We start from the raw sequence: 19,430 nt of genomic DNA on the forward strand, positions 1-19,430 counted from the left end.
TACAGTCTAGTGTATGCAGTCCAGATCACACACATTAGCCACATTACAGTAACTTTCTATATCTACCCTAGACTGTTGGAGACTGATTGACTGGGTTCAGAGAGAGACTTATACACAATTAACATCTTTCTTGACCTCCCAGTCTTCTGCTTGTGCCCCTCTCTGTCTCTCGCTCACTCAGTCCGTCTCATTCTCTCTCCTCTCTCTGTCTCTATATTATTTATTGCTTTATCTGTCTCTCACTCTGTCTATTTCTCTCTATCTCTCAATCTGTCTGTCTTTTTCTCTCTGTCCGTCTCCATCTTGGTGAAGCTTTGTGTTGTTGATATGACTGTGGGAGTTGATATTCCATGGATCTCAGTAAGTGCTGTGTATCTTTCTCCTCCCTAATTTCATAGTGGATTGATTGCATCACTGTTCTAGTTCAATCACATATCCTCCTCATTTGAACAGTGAAAAAAAGCACCCAAACTGATTCTGTATCTGTACCCCACCACACCCCATTAACTAAATCTGAAGAGTTGGGAGATGACAATATACTTTCTCTGCAGGCCTGTCTCCATGTCTTCTCATCTATTTGTGTGCGTGGAGAGCTAGACACTATCAGAGCTAGAGACGATCAGAGCGGGACACTATCAGAGCAAGACACTATCAGAGCTAGAGACGATCAGACGTGGACATTATCAGAACTAGACACTATCAGAGAAGGACATTAGCAGAGCTAGACACTATCAGAGCTAGAGACTATCAGAGCTGGACATTATCAGAGATAGACATTATCAGAGCTGGACATTATCAGAGCTGGACATTATCAGAGCTAGAGGATATCAGAGCTGGACATTATCAGAGCTGGACATTATCAGAGCTAGACACTATCAGAGTTGGACATTATCAGACCTGGACATTATCAGAGCTGGACATTATCAGAGCTGGACATTATCAGAGCTAGAGACTATCAGAACTGGATGGATGGAGGGATGAATGGAGGGATGGATAGATGAGGATGGAGGGATCGAGGGATGGATAGATGAGGATGGATGGATGAATAGATGAGGATGGATGGAGGGATGGATAGATGAGGATGGATGGAGGGATGGATAGATGAGGATGGATGGATGGAGGGATGGATAGATGAGGATGGATGGAGGGATGATAGATGAAGATGGATGGAGGGATGGATAGATGAGGATGGTTGGATGGAGGGATGGATAAATGAGGATGGATGGAGGGATGGATAGATGAGGATGGTTGGATGGAGGGATGGATAGATGAGGATGGATGGAGGGATGGATAGATGAGGATGGATGGAGGGATTAACAAAGGGACAGATATAGTCCTATTGGCCAGACGAGAGAGGAGGGGAGTGAAGACTAGATGAACATTCAGTCTGATAAGAGCAGAGAGCAGAAGAACAGAGAGGGGGGGGGGTTGGGTTTAGTGTGTTCTGCAGTGTATGTAATCCACTCCCCTGGGATTCTAGTCTATGGCAGGAAGAGTTTCCCCAGCAGCCAGCTCTGCTTCTCCAATGAGGCCTGAGTGACAGACAGCTGACTGAAGTACACTAAATGTCTTTTCTCTTTCCTCCTCTAATCTCATTGTAGTAGAGTAGTATGTGTCATTTAGCAGACACCTTCATTCAAAGCAACCTTCGGTGGAAGGACCCACAACCCTGAAGAAACAAACGCTACGTCTCCCCCGTTCCCTATTCTCTGTCTCCCCCGTTCCCTATTCTCTGTCTCCCCCGTTCCCTCTTCTCTGTCTCCCCCATTCCCTATTCTCTGTCTCCCCGTTCTCTATTCTCTGTCTCCCCCGTTCCCTCTTCTCTGTCTCCCCCGTTCCCTATTCTCTGTCTCCCCCGTTCCCTATTCTCTGTCTCCCCGTTCCCTCTTCTCTGTCTCCCCAGTTCCCTATTCTCTGTCTCCCCCGTTCCCTATTCTCTGTCTCCCCGTTCCCTATTCTCTGTCTCCCCAGTTCCCTATTCTCTGTCTCCCCCGTTCCCTATTCTCTGTCTCCCCCGTTCCCTATTCTCTGTCTCCCCCGTTCCCTATTCTCTGTCTCCCCCGTTCCCTATTCTCTGTCTCCCCGTTCCCTATTCTCTGTCTCCCCGTTCCCTCTTCTCTGTCTCCCCGTTCCCTCTTCTCTGTCTCCCCCGTTCCCTATTCTCTGTCTCCCCCGTTCCCTATTCTCTGTCTCCCCCGTTCCCTATTCTCTGTCTCCCCGTTCCCTCTTCTCTGTCTCCCCCGTTCCCTCTTCTCTGTCTCCCCCGTTCTCTATTCTCTGTCTCCCCCGTTCCCTATTCTCTGTCTCCCCCGTTCCCTATTCTCTGTCTCCCCCGTTCCCTCTTCTCTGTCTCCCCGTTCCCTCTTCTCTGTCTCCCCCGTTCCCTCTTCTCTGTCTCCCCCGTTCTCTATTCTCTGTCTCCCCCGTTCCCTATTTTCTGATAATTGACAAGTGAACAGTCAAATATCATCTAACTCATCAGACTAAAAAAGACATAAAACAAACCAGAATGTCCAAACACTAGCAAAACCATCTGTCACCTGAAAACTCTTCAGAAAAGAAGAGACGGTTTGGTTGACCCCTTGTGCAGGTGGCGCTGTAGACATTCTGTCAAAGGAAACCCTACATGAATATGAACACATGAGGGCTAACAGTTTACCCTGGGCTGCAATAGCTGTGTGTTCAGAACAAATTGGATAACAGCCAGAAGACAGGTTTATTCATTATAAGGCCCGTCTTGCAGATGCCAGCGAACGGTATTCTGTGTCAGCTGACATTAAATATGACAGATAGGGAGTACATTTTTCTAAGAAACCTCCCTCAATCAGAGGAGGAGCAGAATAACATGGACCTGACTGCAAAAAACTGCCGCTTCATTGCAAAAACAAGCTCAAGTTAGTTAGGCTCAAGTAAATCATTACCTTCTCATTTTTAATTCTGATTTCAAATATTTCAATAGTATTTGATTGCAGGTGTGAGCAGAAAGAGTCCCGACCAGAGATGTGGAACATATTGATGGTCTCTCTGGTGTCAGCCTCTTTCAGATATGCTTTCATCTGCTTTGCTTTCAGACTAGTGTTATCTGCTCTGGGGGTTAATGATATCTAGGTCACTGTTTTTAGATGAGATCTAAGGATGAGATGCACAAACACAAATGCTAAGGAGGCAGCATACACAAGAACACACACACACACACACATAACACAATGTAACACACACATAAAGACAACATGATGCAAGCATTGCCCAGAACGGCCTCCACTTCATTAAAGGCTGACTAGAGACTTTCATTCTCTATAATTAAAATGCTGGTTTGTTTGTTTTACTTTTTATGTGCTTGGAGATTCTTTTGAAAAGCGCTATAGAACTTAAATAAATTATTATAAATATCGTGCACACACTCACAAACACGTAACAAAACAGACAAACACACACTAGAACGCATACATACGTGCTAACACACAACACATGCTAGAGCCTCCAGAGCTCATAAGCCAAGGAATACAAACACTAAACTGGGTCATCTAAAAGCTTAATAAGTCCACTCCAAGGAATTATCATAATCTCTTGTTTGAGAAAAAATTGTAAAAGACAAATAATGTTTACCTAAAACATTTATTAAAGGCCATCAAAGTGAAAAGTAATGGGGAATGGGACAGGAAGTACCAGTGTATAAATGGTCGGGGAGAAGATGTCAACTACCACCCATGGCCTGACAGATAACCTCCAATAAGACAACCACCATGGAGATAATCACAAAGAGAACCACCTCAATGATAACCACCGCAAAGATAACCACCTCGAAGAAAAACAAACATGGGGATAACCACCTCGAAGATAACCAACATGGGGATAACCACCCTCGAAGAAATCCAACATGGGGATAACCACCATGAAGATAACCAACATGGGGATAATCACCATGAAGATAACCACAGCGAAATTAATCAGTGCAGAGATAACCAGTGACACATAACAGTCAAAATATGCAGTACTACATTCATACTGTCACACACACAAACCAGGTATAGTTTAGCAGTATAGGACAGGCTGGTCTCTCTGAGGTATAGCAGTCCAGGACAGGCTGGTGTCTATGAGGAGTAGCAGTACAGGACAGGCTAGTCTCTCTGAAGAGTAGCAGTCCAGGACAGGCTTGTCTCTCTGAGGAGTAGCATTTCAGGATAGGCTGGTCTCTCTGAGGAGTAGCAGTTCAGGACAGGCTGGTCTCTCTGAGGAGTAGCAGTTCAGGACAGGCTGGTCTCTCTGAGGAGTAGCAGTTCAGGACAGGCTGGTCTCTCTGAGGAGTAGCAGTTCAGGACAGGCTGGTCTCTCTGAGGAGTAGCAGTTCAGGACAGGGTGGTGTCTATGAGGAGTAGCAGTACAGGACAGGCTGGTCTCTCTGAGGAGTAGCAGTTCAGGATAGGGGTAATATTTGCTAGCTAGAAAGCAAGTTACAAATTTCGTCTTTGATATTCACCTCAGACAATTAAACTTAATTTGCCTGAATTTGAGCAGGAATAAAAAAAATGTGGGGGTTAGAGCCTTACATTTTCTAACCATAATATACAGCTGACGAATTGACCAAATAGAATCTTGCCAGCAGCTATGGCGATGGTGAACACATTAATCCCCAACACTTGCCCAGAATATCCAGAGGCAATGTTACTTTGTGTATTATAACATAGCAATCAGAAGTATTACTTACAATCTGTCATGTCTGCATGGGTTGAACTGGGTAACTTTATGGTTTACATTTACCTTTAGTCCTCTTCTAAGAGAACGTGGGTCCCGATCCTCTGTAAAATGTTTCTCACAAACGTTGTATGTCTCGTTGACGAAGTTGCTCCATTGATTCTCCCACAATACGACTCGGGAGAGACAGATGTATTGTTCTTATTTCGGAGCAGGTAGAAAACATTTTCAAACAAAAACCCAGGAACAGGCAAACAGTGTGGTCAGATGTGAATAAGCAGAATTCAATGCAAACAAAGGAAATCCAGAAGTTCAAAGTTTATTTATCAAATGCACCAAATAACACAGCGTATATAAAGAAATATATAAAGCAAAAACAGAGCAAAACATATAGCAACAATGTGTCATGCCCTGTTCCCGTCTGCCTCATTCCCAGGTGTTCCTGGTTCTCTTGATAACCCACTGTGTATTTACTCCAGGTCCTCTGTTTGTTCTGTGCCAGTTTGTCTTGTGTACCTTTGCCAAGCGGTCCCGTGTCTTCTCCCCAAGAGTTCCCTTGTCTGTTTCAGCTCACCTTCCCATATCCTGATCTCCTGCTCGCCCCGACTACTATCCTAGCCTGCCGTCTGCTAGCCAGATCTTGCGAGACACCGGTTACCGACCTACAGCCTGTCCCCAACCTAGAACCTGCTACTCTCCTGCACTACGTTATTCCGACTCTCTGTACCAAAACGTGCCTGTCCCCGACCTTCTCTATTCTATCACTGATTAAACATGTCGCACCGAGACAAGACCATGTTCGTGCCTGCTTTTGGGTCTAGCCCCTGGGCCGCTACACAATGTACATAACAGAGTTAAATAGCAGCAATTTTATAAAGAGTAGGATGGGGAATATGAAAATTATGGTTAGAAATATTCAATGTTATAGATACAGCATACTAGGATCAAAGAACATTAGAAAGCTATCACAAACTCTTGAACAGGCTTAGTATTTCGGCAATTAGGAGCTGGAAGGAGTGCTGCCTTCATTGTGATTGGGATGTGAAGGATCTTGGGATCTGGAGGCTATATGAACTTTGACCAGATCATACAGATATGACAGTGAGTGAAACCTCATGTCTCCTCTCCCACCTCCCTTGCACATTTCTCATGACCACAACATTTTCCGGTGAAACTGGGCCAACTAGGCATAGCAACCAATCTTCACATAGCTTGTTGAGGTTAAAGTTCAGGCTCATCTCGATGACATCACTGCCACAGAACAGAACTGGGACAGAGCTCAATAATGGATTGTTTGAAAAAAAGACTATGTGCCTTCTGGAATATTTCTTGGTAAGTGGACTTTGAGTGCATCCCAATACAAGACAGACATTATTTCAGGTACGTTCCCAGCAGGTCCCTAATAGGACTATCCCAAAGGACCAAGAGACTTGGAGAGACAGCTATTAACTATCCCAATGCCTAGGACCAAGGGACAACGGAGGGCAGCTATTAATTATCCCGAAGCCGGGGACAAGGAGACATGGAGAGACAGCTATTAACTATCCCAAAGCCCAGGACAAGAGACATGGAGAGACAGCTATTAACTATCCCAAAGCCCAGGACAGGAGACATGGAGAGACAGCTATTAACTATCCCAAAGCCCAGGACAGGAGACATGGAAGGGCAACTTAAATGCCCCCACCTCTGCAATAGCCTGCTAGAGAACATGAGAGGACCAAAACGATGGACATTTTTAGAAGGAATGTTTATAATTTGTTTAGCTTTGCTTTTGCCTAGGGTGCCTAAATTCATTAAGTCTAGCTAAAACTGTTTTAGAACTACAAAACTCAGATATCTGCAGTATAAACCCACAAACCTCTAAAAAACCCAAAACCACTATAAAACACACTAGTTTCAAGGTTAATTTGTCAAATGCATCGAACCACATCCTGCACAATGACATTATTACATGGCACCTGAAAACTACGTAGTTAAGAAGAGAGTTAACGAGAGTTAAGAAGAAGAATATATATGCAAAAATATAGCCAGATAAAATAAACAGTATACTTTAACACTTTACACTAGCAGCAATTGGTAGAATTACTGAATATTATAGATGCATATGAGTGTAATAAGCTTATGAAAGGTGGCATAGCACACTACAAAAATTTATACACAGCAAAAATATAGCAAGAAGACAAAGCAATAATATACAGCTCTGGAAAAAATTAAGAGACCACAGCACCTTCTTCTTTCCTTTCCAAAAAAGTTGAAAATAAAGGTTCTGAGTGAGGAACAGAAGGGTTAAAATTAAGAGACCACTGCAATGGTAACCCTTCTGTTCCTCACTCAAAACCTTCCTTTTCAACTTTTTTGGAAAGGAAAGAAAGAGTTGTAGTGGTCTCTTAATTTTTTCCCGGAGCTGTACATACCACTGTACATAGCAATAATTTGAAATAGTAATGTAAACTAGCAGCAATATTTGTAGTAGTATTGCATAATAGATATGGCAAGAATGGCAGTAATATACATAACAATGTAAGCTAGCAGTCATTTTTGAAAGAGTAGGATGGGGAGTATGAACAGTATGGAAGAAGTATTGAAAGCACCTGAAAGGACATCAGAGCATCTGGAAAGTTTGTGTGTGATCAGTACGATCATGGATCAGTGTAGCTGGTTGAACACTAGCATAGACGATGATGCTGTTTATACCAAGAAAGACACTCAGGGCAAATCAGTGTATTTTAGTCTTGTGTATTTGAATGTGATGTCCTAGTGACAACCATGGCACACCCCTTACCCTAGTGATGACAACTCTTAAAGGACACTTCCAACATTTGTCTCCACCACTCATCATCACAACCTCATCTTATACTGATGCCCTAGTTATTCAACCTGGAATTGTTTAAATCCATGATCAACTCAGCAAGATCAACTCAGCGGATGTTAGAAACACAACATAGAGAAGTACCAGAATTTCTTTGAGTATAGTTACCATTTGACACTAGAGGATAATGAGTGGGATATGCAGGCAACAGCAGCATCACTCACATCAGCCATTATAGCAAAATAATCTTTATCTATCTTCGTAAAAGAAGCTTATTTAGCCTTCAGAGTCCCACGTTTCACACAATGAAAATGGATAAAAGCATTTGAAACATTATAATAGTAAACATTGATACAATTATGTTATATTTTCTCAACCCTTCTCTACCTCAGACAATTCTTTTTTAAATACAGGAACAGCCACCTTTTCATATCCAGCATGTATGAGGTTGGGACAAACTGTGATCAGGAAGTCAAACACGTGATTACCCAGATACGTCACTGAGAGTAAATTCTGAAAACTTGCCGTACCTCGCTATTGAATTACAAAACACATTCGGGAAGCTGTTTTCACATGTCTGACCTGCGTAACAATTTAGACGTTTTTTGGGTTCTTTAACATCTGCCTCATTCTAGTAGCAGGTTTCCAGCTGTACTTTCTCTTGGGTCTTCAGGAAGAGGAACCATGTAAAAAATGGAGACAACCACAGTGCAACCACTGATGCCTCTATCATTTGTATGAATCTGATGTCCCAAACATTTAACATCCTTTTTCCTTTCAAGAGTTTGCTATTTTGGTCACTCACTGGAATTGTTTATACTAAAACACATGTTCAAACACAAGCCGTTGCTGCATAATGGGTGTATCCGGTAAGTCTTTATACTTCTACGTTAACCTTTTATCCAGCACGCCTTGTGAGCTTTTGATTCCATTTAAATCAAAAAGATTTGGTCTAGGCACCCCCAGAACCATTCATTATAATCCCCCAACCCAAAATATCAGCATGAAAAAGGACATATTTAACTCTGAACACTCCCAAATCTTACGTGGTATTGTTGGCTAATCTCTACCTAATTTATCTAACCTAATTCTTGTAGCGGCTTTCACACCAGTAATATCGCCATGCCTGTCATTTTAAAGTAAACTCTGAAGACTTTTCCCCCCCATCAATGGTCTCAGTTGCCTGGGTGGCGAATGTGTAGCCCAGCTCTAGGCATAACAACGAAGTGCACTGCCATGACAGCTGTTTGAACCACAACACATAAGTGATCGATAGGCAGGCCTTCTCCATTTCATTCGTTTCATAAACTAGACAGAACAGAGCTTTCTCCTGCTCTGCCTCTGTTTGCAGAACACAATCAATGGACTGTCATTTTGTTTTACCACAGAGTGTAAGTCAGAGTAGGGGTGTGTGTCAGGTTTAGAGACAACACATGGTTATTACACTGGGAAAGTCATAGTGAAGGCTCCGCCCTCCACGGGAAGCCCTGACAATAGGATTTACAAGGTTACTCAATACCTGTGGCTCTGCATTACAGGTAAACCAATGTCGCCCAGGAGGACCTGTTATGATTCCACTGATGCCATCCACAAGGCAACACAACGGTTGCAATTATTACAGTAGCTACACTCCAGCACACATACTGACCTACCGCTGCAGGGCAAACAACCTCTCAGCGCCAGTGGGCTCTTTAAGTTTTACATCTTGGAGCTGTTTCCCGAGGCACTGGCCCGAAACCAAATAACTTGCTTCAGCTCTGTCTCCTCTACCATCTCTCACCCCCTGTGTTTTCTCTTCCGCTCCTTCCTTCCCAGCTCACTATACACCTCCTCTCCCCTTGTCCATTTCATTCTCTCCTTCTACTCCTCTCTAGGAGTAACAGAAAGGAGCAGATCGATAAAAGAAACTCCCAGGGTGGAGCAGAAAGTTAATGGCTCACTCAAGATTGGTATCCTGTGGCATCCTGTTCCCTGTGAGTGGAACTTGTCTTGTGCTCATTGGACTTGAGTCTAAAATAGGGCGCTTTTCAGGGAACAGAATGCCATTTAGGACCTTGTATCTGAATACCACCCACCATGTGAAGAACCAATAAACAAACAACATGTCTTCAGTAAAGACTGTTTGACTAAGCATTCTATTTCACACTGTGGGTGAAACCGTTTTTGTGTTTTTGTTTCCCAGTAAAATAGAACAGTTCACATGCGGTAGCGTTCTGGCGCGTGGCTTCGCTTTATCATGATAAAATGTTAAATTCACATGGTCTAAGATACTCATTCATAGCATGTGGATACCTAGAAGGATGGTCAATTTTCTTCATTTTGTTGGACAATACAGGGTTGGACGCACAACTGGATGTCAAGCAATTTGGGATGCCGAAAAAAAAAGACCATTTGTGGTTGCATGAAATTAAAAGATTTAAAATGATGTTGTTTGGCTTTCTCTTCTTCAGGTCTGTGTACTGATATCCCGGAGGACTCTATTTGACTTTCACTCAGAGGTCAGATTGTGGTAGAGCTGTATTTACAGCTCTAATGGATCACCTTCACAACTCAATCTACCCAGAACTCCACGGTCCAGACAGGAGGAGGACCTGATGCAGCCCAGAGAGGCCTCTGAGGTGTTGTTGTGTCCCACAGAGCCATGCAGTCATCTTTATCTGGTGCTAAAAGCCCCAAAGCTAAAACGATCAAGCCGTTTTAGTACATCCAGACCTGGGGGGGGTGGGGGTGTGCACGGTGGTTCAACTTCTTCCCTGTCAACATCACTCCCGTGCCGACAAATGGACAGGTTGTGAGTAGCGTTGTGTGACGTTGAGGGGGGACGACACGGCAAAGCCTGGCTGGTGATCCCTTTAAGACCTGGAAGACTGGAAAGGAGAAGGGGGGGAGCGGTGACACAGAGGTGATTGACTGCATGTGTTGACCCTCCACTAATGGAGAGAGATGGAGGGATGGAAGGAGAGTGAACCAAGGGCTGGCCATAAGGAATGGAGGGATGAGGAGGGGGTGGAGGGAGGGAGGGAGGGAGGGTTGCTCCAGGGATGGAGCGAAAGAGTGTCTCACTAATTGGGTCTGGATGTGAAATGTGCCGTCACTCATCATCATCTTCACTAATAAGGTTCTGAGGCTAAAGTCGAGTAGATGCATGAAGCAGCGAGGAGAGCAGCTTGTTAGTCACCAGTGTAGAATAAGCCCTAATTAACCAAGTGTGGACGAGTAAAACATTGTAGAATAAAACATATTAGAGCAAGAGTAGTGAACAGCAACCAAACTCCATTTCCCTGGCATCCCTGAATTCCCCATAATGCCACAGTCTCCGGAGGTACTGATACCATTCAGGGGAGTGCTGGAAAGGACATGTTTACTACAGAATTTTAAAAAACACAATCGCCTCTCCAAAAAAGCCACTTAAACTGATTGAGAGACAAACAGATGCAGCATTACATAATGAATACAGTAGTTAGGCTGTGAGATGATAAAAGCAGAATTACATAATGAATACAGTAGTTATGCTGTGGTATGCTAAAATATAATTTTCATTTTTGGAAGACGTTTGGCATCATTAGAGAGGGACACTGAACCACTGAGTATAACTGAATTGTTACCCCAGGCTACAAGATAAATAATAACTAGGCATTTTGTTATATTTCAGTTTTCAGTGATATATATCAAGTGAAATAATGGGATTCAAACTTAAACTAATGAATCTTGAACTCTGACATAGAGTGCCCTACAAAAGACAAAAAGACAGTAAAGTAAAAATTGATATTTTTGTTCTACATTCAAGGCCTGTGAAAATCTGATTTAAAGATGAATACGAGGAAAAAGTACAGAATTGCACCTTTTGTTTCTGTCTGTTTCAACACATTTACCAATTAAGGATAACAGCACTGTTAGAGTTCCAGCTTCCCATTTTATAGGAACATACATTTATGAGCTCTTTGGCTCACAGGTGTTTCTAATTGATCAGGTGTTTCCTGTTGCAATGTTTGGTGTCACACAAAACAGCTGTGAATGTGTAGTCTTGGTTCCAACCTTTGCTTTTCCCTTTGGAGTCTCTGTTTGATGTCAGTAGGCATAATCCAAGCGATTTTGATGAAAAAAGACAAGAGAAACAAAGGTGGACCTTCATAAAGGCATGGGAAGGCAAAACTGTGGAGAACAAATGTAACTACAGATAATCCAATGCACCACCTCATCTGTGAAGCATGGTGAAGGAAGTGTCATGGCAAGTGCCTGCATGGTGGAGGTAGTGTCATGGCATAGGTCTGTATGGTGGAGGTAGTGTCATGGCATAGGTCTGTATGGTGGAGGTAGTGTCATGGCATAGGTCTGTATGGTGGAGGTAGTGTCATGGCATAGGTCTGCATGATGGAGGTAGTGTCATGGCATGGGAATGCATGACTGCCTCTGGAACAGGCTAACTCATCTTTACAGATGATGTAATGAATAATGGCAGAAATAATTCAGTGTACAAAATCATATTGGCTACCAATGTACAAGAAAATACCACCAGACTGTTAGGATGGTGCTTCATAAAGTAAGGGGACAATGACCCAAAACACACTGCCAATGCAACCGAGGAGTGTATCAGGGGGAAAAGTGGTACGTTTTAGACTGGCCAGTCAATCACCAAATTTCTATCTGACTGAACGTGCATTTCATTTGCTGAAGAGGAGACTAAAGTCAGAAACTCCTCACAGCAAGCAACATCTCAAAATGGCTGCAGTAAAGCCTTGGCAAACCTTTCAAAGAATAAAACATATAGTTTGGTGAATTCACTAGGTCGCAGTGAATTATTGAATGTAGTGCATTTGTGACTAAATACAAATTTTTAAACTGCTTACATTTGCTTTAAGCAGAATTTTACCAATGCTTTGCTAGCCTGAAATGGTGGGATGGATCACTGAAAGTGCTGTTATTCTTAGTTGGTGAATTATACATGTGTTGAAACTGCCAGAAATAAAATGTGAATTTCTGTACTTTCGCTTCATATTCATCTTTTAATCTCATTTTCAAATGCCTTGAGTGTACAGAAATAATAACAATTCCGTCTTTAGTGTCACAATACTTAATAGAGAACCTCCTTATCAAGCTCCAGGTTAGACAGCTGGCCTTCCCACTTCAATGTGCTCAGGTTGATCTTGGTGTGTTCATTGTTTCAAGCTCACGTCAAAGTGTGGGGTGGATACTATTTAATTACATTTTGTGACACTGATTCAGCCTCATCTTAACACCTAACCTGGACAAAGTCGAGTTTTCCTTACTACTTCACCCAAAGACATTTACTTTCCCCTACCCTACAGACTCCCTGGGGACAAATGTCAGAAACCGAGCTGAGCCATGAGATCACAATGCTTTACGACATATCCTTTGTTCCTGTCACGAAAACGTCCTCAGCTAGTAATCGCCAAGGACTAATCACACATTTTTAAAGCTACGCCGGAAACAAGGCATACATAAATAATATGCCACCAGAGACGTCCACTCTTTCATACTGCCTCCTGATGGCCCCCTGCTTGGTATCAAGAGCACCTCACATGGAACAGGGTTCCTCCCACTGTCTCCCACAGTCATGCATTCTTGCCCTTGAAAAACAGCCAACGACCAACCAGAAGAGGCTCCCCCTAAACACATGCCTCCTAAACCCTCTAACGTCTCATTTCTGTAAGTGAATTAAATGACAGTAATTATGTGGCTCGTATTAGCATAGAATGGGCTGCATGTGTCACCTTGTGTCATGTCTGGTGGGCCCGGTGGTGTGTGTGTGTGTGTGTGTGTGTGTCTGTCCTTGACATCCCCCCCGTGCCTACCCTCCCCCGTCACTGACTTCAGTCTCTGTGAGTCTAACGCTCTGTCACATCTCTCAATAATTTATCCGGTGAGACAAGGGGGATCACAAAAATCATACACACACACACACACACACACACAGAGACAGCAAATACGCACATGAAAACATAAATCTGTTAACACACACACACACACAAAACCACACAGACACACTATAGCAACATGTTCCAAGCAGGAGCACAGCCATTTAACTAAAGTCATCTATCTCTTCAAAACCCAAATCACAGTTAAATCTCTCTCTGAAAACCCTAATCAGGTTTCTCTCTCAAACCTGAATCACTGGAAAAGCTCTTATCCTCAAACCCTAATCATAGGTTAAGCCTATCTCACAAACCTTAATCACAGGTAAGGCTCCCTTTCTTAAACCCTAATCACAGGTAAAGCTCTCCCTCTAAAATCTTAATCACAGTTAAAATTCTCTCTCAAACCCTAATCACAGTTATAGCTCTCTCTCTTAATCCTTAATCACAATAAAACCTTCCACGTCCCTAGAGCTAGTTTCCGTGTCCAGAGATCGGGTTGTCTAGGCCCCTGCCTTCGACTGCCGCCCGATCCTCTTCGCACCGGCCCCTTATGGTCCCTCCTGTGGGTGGTGAGCCCACGGGAGGGCGGCCCCACGTCGCCCGTTCGGGCTGAGCCCGGCCGGGCCCCATGGGGGAAGGCCCGGCCACCAGGCGCTCGCATACGAGCCCCAACCCCGGGCCTGGCTCCAGGGTGGGGCCCCGGCTGCGCCATACCGGGCGACGTCACGGTACTCAATATTTTTTTCATCATTAAGGGGGGTTTGAACCGCTCTTAGTCTGACCCGTCGCCTAAGACCTGTTTGCCTTGGGAGACCCTACCAGGGGCATATAGCCCCAGACAACATAGCTCCTAGGGTCACTCGGGTACTCAAACCCCTCCACCACGTTAAGGTGGCAGTTCAAGGAGAGGTACCACCTCGCTGGCGGGGAAGGAGCCTGAGCTAGTGCGTGAGGTTGAGAGGTTCCGATTAGAGGTAGTCGGGATCACCTCTACGCACGGCTTGGGCTCTGGAACCACACTCCTTGAGAGAGGATGGACTCTTCACCACTCTGGAGTTGCCCATGGTGAGAGGCGGCGGGCTGGTGTGGGTTTGCTTATAGCTCCCCAGCTCTGCCGCCATGTGTTGGAGTTTACCCCGGTGAACGAGAGGGTCGTTTCCCTGCGCCTACGGGTCGGGGATAGGTCTCTCACTGTTGTTTGTGCCTACGGGCCGAACGGCAGTGCAGAGTACCCGACCTTCTTGGAGTCTCTGGGAGGGGTGCTGGAAAGTGCTCCGACTGGGGACTCTATTGTTCTACTGGGGGACTTCAACGCCCACGTGGGCAACGACAGTGACACCTGGAGGGGCGTGATTGGGAGGAACGGCCCCCCTGATCTGAACCCGAGTGGTGTTCAGTTATTGGACTTCTGTGCTAGTCACAGTTTGTCCATAACGAACACCATGTTCAAGCATAAGGGTGTCCATCAGTGCACGTGGCACCAGGACACCCTAGGCCGCAGGTCGATGATCGACTTTGTTGTCGTCTCATCTGACCTGCGGCCGTATGTCTTGGACACTCGGGTGAAGAGAGGGGCGGAGCTGTCAACTGATCACCACCTGGTGGTGAGTTGGATCCGATGGCGGGGGAGAAAGCTGGACAGACTCGGCAGGCCCAAGCGTACTGTAAGGGTCTGCTGGGAACGTCTGGCCGAGTCTCCTGTCAGAGAGATCTTTAACTCCCACCTCCGGCAGAGCTTCGACTGGATCCCGAGGGAGGTTGGAGATATTGAGTCCGAGTGGACCATGTTCTCCACCGCCATTGTCGAAGCGGCCGCTCGGAGCTGTGGCCGTAAGGTCTCCGGTGCCTGTCGAGGCGGCAATCCCCGAACCCGGTGGTGGACACCGGAAGTAAGGGATGCCGTCAAGCTGAAGAAGGAGTCCTATCAGGCCTGGTTGGCTTGTGGGACTCCTGACGCAGCTGACGGGTACCGACAGGCCAAGCGGGCTGCAGCCCGGGTGGTTGTGGAGGCAAAAACTCGGGCCTGGGAGGAGTTCGGTGAGGCCATGGAGAAGGACTATCGGCTGGCCTCGAAGAGATTCTGGCAAACCATCCGGCGCCTCAGGAGAGGGAAACAGTGCCCTACCAACGCTGTTTACAGTAGAGGTGGGCAGCTGTTGACCTCAACTGAGGATGTCGTCGGGCGGTGGAAGGAATACTTCGAGGATCTCCTCAATCCCGCCGTCACGTCTTCCATTGAGGAAGCAGAGGATGAGGGCTCAGATGTGGACTCGTCCATCACCCGGGCTGAAGTCACCGAGGTGGTTAAGAAACTCCTCGGTGGCAAGGCACCGGGGGTGGATGAGATCCGCCCTGAGTACCTCAAGTCTCTGGATGTTGTGGGGCTGTCTTGGCTGACACGCCTGTGCAACATCGCGTGGCAGTCGGGGACAGTGCCTCTGGGATGGCAGACCGGGGTGGTGGTCCCTCTTTATAAGAAGGGGGACCGGAGGGTGTGTTCCAACTATAGGGGGATCACACTTCTCAGCCTCCCCGGGAAAGTCTATGCCAGGGTTCTGGAGAGGAGAATACGGCCGATAGTAGAACCTCGGATTCAGGAGGAACAGTGTGGTTTTCGTCCAGGCCGCGGAACACTGGACCAGCTCTATACCCTCTACAGGGTGATGGAGGGTTCATGGGAGTTTGCCCAACCAGTCCACATGTGTTTTGTGGATTTGGAGAAGGCATTCGACTGTGTCCCTCGTGGCATCCTGTGGAGGGTGCTTCGGGAATATGGGGTCCTGGGTCCTTTGCTAAGGGCTGTCAGGTCCCTGTACGACCGAAGCAGGAGCTTGGTCCGCATTGCCGGCAGTAAGTCAGACTTGTTCCCTGTGCATGTTGGACTCCGGCAGGGCTGCCCTTTGTCACCGGTTCTGTTCGTAATTTTTATGGACAGAATTTCTAGGCGCAGCCAGGGGCCGGAGGGTGTCAGGTTTGGGGACCACACGATTTCGTCTCTGCTCTTTGCGGATGATGTTGTCGTGTTGGCCCCTTCAAGCCAGGACCTCCAGCATGCACTTGGACGGTTTGCAGCCGAGTGTGAAGTGGTGGGGATGAAAATCAGTACCTCCAAATCCGAGGCCATGGTCATCAGTCGGAAAAGGGTGGCTTGCCCACTTCAGGTTGGTGGAGAGTGCCTGCCTCAAGTGGAGGAGTTTAAGTATCTAGGGGTCCTGTTCACGAGTGAGGGAAGGATGGAACGGGAGATTGACAGACGGATCGGTGCAGCTTCTGCAGTAATGCGGTCGATGTATCGGTCTGTCGTGGTGAAGAAAGAGCTGAGCCGTAAGGCGAAGCTCTCGATTTACCGGTCAATCTACGTTCCTACTCTCACCTATGGTCATGAGCTTTGGGTCATGACCGAAAGGACAAGATCCCGGATACAGGCGGCCGAAATGAGCTTTCTCCGCAGGGTGGCTGGGCGATCCCTTAGAGATAGGGTGAGAAGCTCAGTCACCCGGGAGGAGCTCAGAGTAGAGCCGCTGCTCCTCCACATCGAGAGGGGTCAGCTGAGGTGGCTTGGGCATCTGTTTCGGATGCCTCCGGAACGCCTTCCTGGGAAGGTGTTCCGGTCCCGTCCCACCGGGAAGAGACCCCGGGGAAGACCTAGGACACGCTGGAGGGACTATGTCTCCCGGCTGGCCTGGGAACGCCTCGGTGTCCCCCCGGAAGAGCTGGAGGAAGTGTCTGGGGAGAGGGAAGTCTGGGCATCCCTGCTTAGACTGCTGCCCCCGCGACCCGGCCCCGGATTAAGCGGAAGATGATGCGATGCGATGCGATGCGACAATAAAACCTCTCACTCTCAAACACTAATCCCAGTTAAAGCTCCCTGTCTCCAACCCTAACCACAGGTAAAGCCCCCCCCCCCCCCCCCTAAGATCAATGTCTATTTACTGACACAAAAGGTATTTGTATTTAATAACATTTTTGATTTTAAGGGCAGTTTTTTTCCAGCTACTGGGTTAAGATGCCCCCCCCATGAGGTTAGTTGCCCCCTGGGTAAAATATCCCAATAGAAGATAATGCCTGTTTTTTTTACCCCACTTACCTTTTTCTTACACACCATTTCATACAATTAAACTAAACTTATTATTGTTTAAAAAAGTAAATATTTAAAATCCCTGCAGTCTTTTAAATGAGATTCAGAACAACATTTTTAATAGTTGACTGAGCTGGTGTGATGATACAGAGATAATTTGTAGGTGATTAAGACTAGTGGCAACCAGAGGTGTTGAAAAAATAATGGTGAAATGTTGTGGTTTTTGTGAGAGTTACATGGGGGGGTCACCTTACCCCTTAGAGTTACATGGGGGGGTCACCTTACCCCTTAGAGTTACATGGGGGGGTCACCTTACCCCTTAGAGTTACATGGGGGGGTCACGTTACCCCAGGGGGCGTTTTGCCCCCTGTTACGCTAAAGAACTGTCTATCTCAGCATCTCACTGGAGATATCAGCACCTCACTGAAGTCATCATCACCTCACTGGAGTACTCAGCATCTCACTGGAGATATCAGCACCTCACTGAAGTCATCATCACCTCACTGGAGTACTCAGCATCTCACTGGAGATATCAGCACCTCACTGAAGTCATCATCACCTCACTGGAGTCATTATCACCTCACTGGAGTACTCATCACCTCACTGGAATACTCAGCATCTCAGTGGAGTCATCATCATCTCACTGGAGTCATCATCACCTCACTGGAGTACTCAGCATCTCACTGGAGTCATCATCACCTCGCTGGAGTCATCATCACCTCACTGGAGTACTCAGCACCTCACTGAAGTCATCATCACCTCACTGGAGTGTTCAGCATCTCACTGGAGTCATCATCACCTCACTGGAGTCATCATCACCTCGCTGGAGTCTTCATCACCTCACTGGAGTACTCAGCATCTCACTGGAGTCATCATCACCTTGCTGGAGTCATCATCACCTCACTGGAGTACTCAGCACCTCACTGAAGTCATCATCACCTCACTGGAGTACTCAGCATCTCACTGGAGTCAACATCACCTCGCTGGAGTCATCATCACCTCACTGGAGTACTCAGCACCTCACTGAAGTCATCATCACCTCACTGGAGTACTCAGCATCTCACTGGAGTCAACATCACCTCGCTGGAGTCATCATCACTTCACTGGAGTCATCATCACCTCACTGGAGTGCTCAGCACTTCACTGGAGTTATTATCACCTCACTGGAGTTATTATCACCTCATGGGAGTCATCATCACCTCACTGGAGTACTCAGCATCTCACTGGAGTCATCATCACCTTGCTGGAGTCATCATCACCTCACTGGAGTACTCAGCACCTCACTGAAGTCATCATCACCTCACTGGAGTACTCAGCATCTCACTGGAGTCATCATCACCTCGCTGGAGTCATCATCACCTCACTGGAGTACTCAGCATCTCACTGGAGTCATCATCACCTCGCTGAAGTCATCATCACCTCACTGGAGTACTCAGCACCTCACTGAAGTCATCATCACCTCACTGGAGTACTCAGCATCTCACTGGAGTCAACATCACCTCGCTGGAGTCATCAACACCTCACTGGAGTACTCAGCACCTCACTGAAGTCATCATCACCTCACTGGAGTACTCAGCATCTCACTGGAGTCAACATCACCTCGCTGGAGTCATCATCACCTCACTGGAGTACTCAGCACCTCACTGAAGTCATCATCACCTCACTGGAGTACTCAGCATCTCACTGGAGTCAACATCACCTCGCTGGAGTCATCATCACTTCACTGGAGTCATCATCACCTCACTGGAGTGCACAGCACTTCACTGGAGTTATTATCACCTCACTGGAGTTATTATCACCTCACGGGAGTCATCATCACCTCACTGAAGTCATCATCACCTCACTGAAGTCATCATCACCTCACTGGAGTCATTATCACCTCACTGGAGTACCCAGCCCCTCACTGGAATACTCAGCACCTCACTGGAATACTCAGCACCTCACTGGAGTCATCATCACCTCACTGGAGTCATTA

General features: G+C 46.3%; 1 protein-coding gene across 1 annotated transcript in view; it reads left to right on the top strand.

Annotated features, from left to right (window-relative positions):
- Window positions 1-19,002, top strand: part of LOC117594516 (uncharacterized protein PB18E9.04c-like) — a 34,776-nt gene extending 15,774 nt beyond the window's left edge. The window contains exon 3 of the mRNA XM_034292355.1: window positions 17,852-19,002. Coding sequence (XP_034148246.1) covers window positions 17,852-19,002 — 1,151 coding nt within the window. The remainder of the gene's footprint in view (window positions 1-17,851) is intronic.
- Window positions 19,003-19,430: the final 428 nt, after the last annotated feature.

The sequence above is a fragment of the Esox lucius genome, chromosome 5 (assembly GCF_011004845.1).
Source record: "Esox lucius isolate fEsoLuc1 chromosome 5, fEsoLuc1.pri, whole genome shotgun sequence".
Lineage (NCBI taxonomy): Eukaryota > Metazoa > Chordata > Actinopteri > Esociformes > Esocidae > Esox > Esox lucius.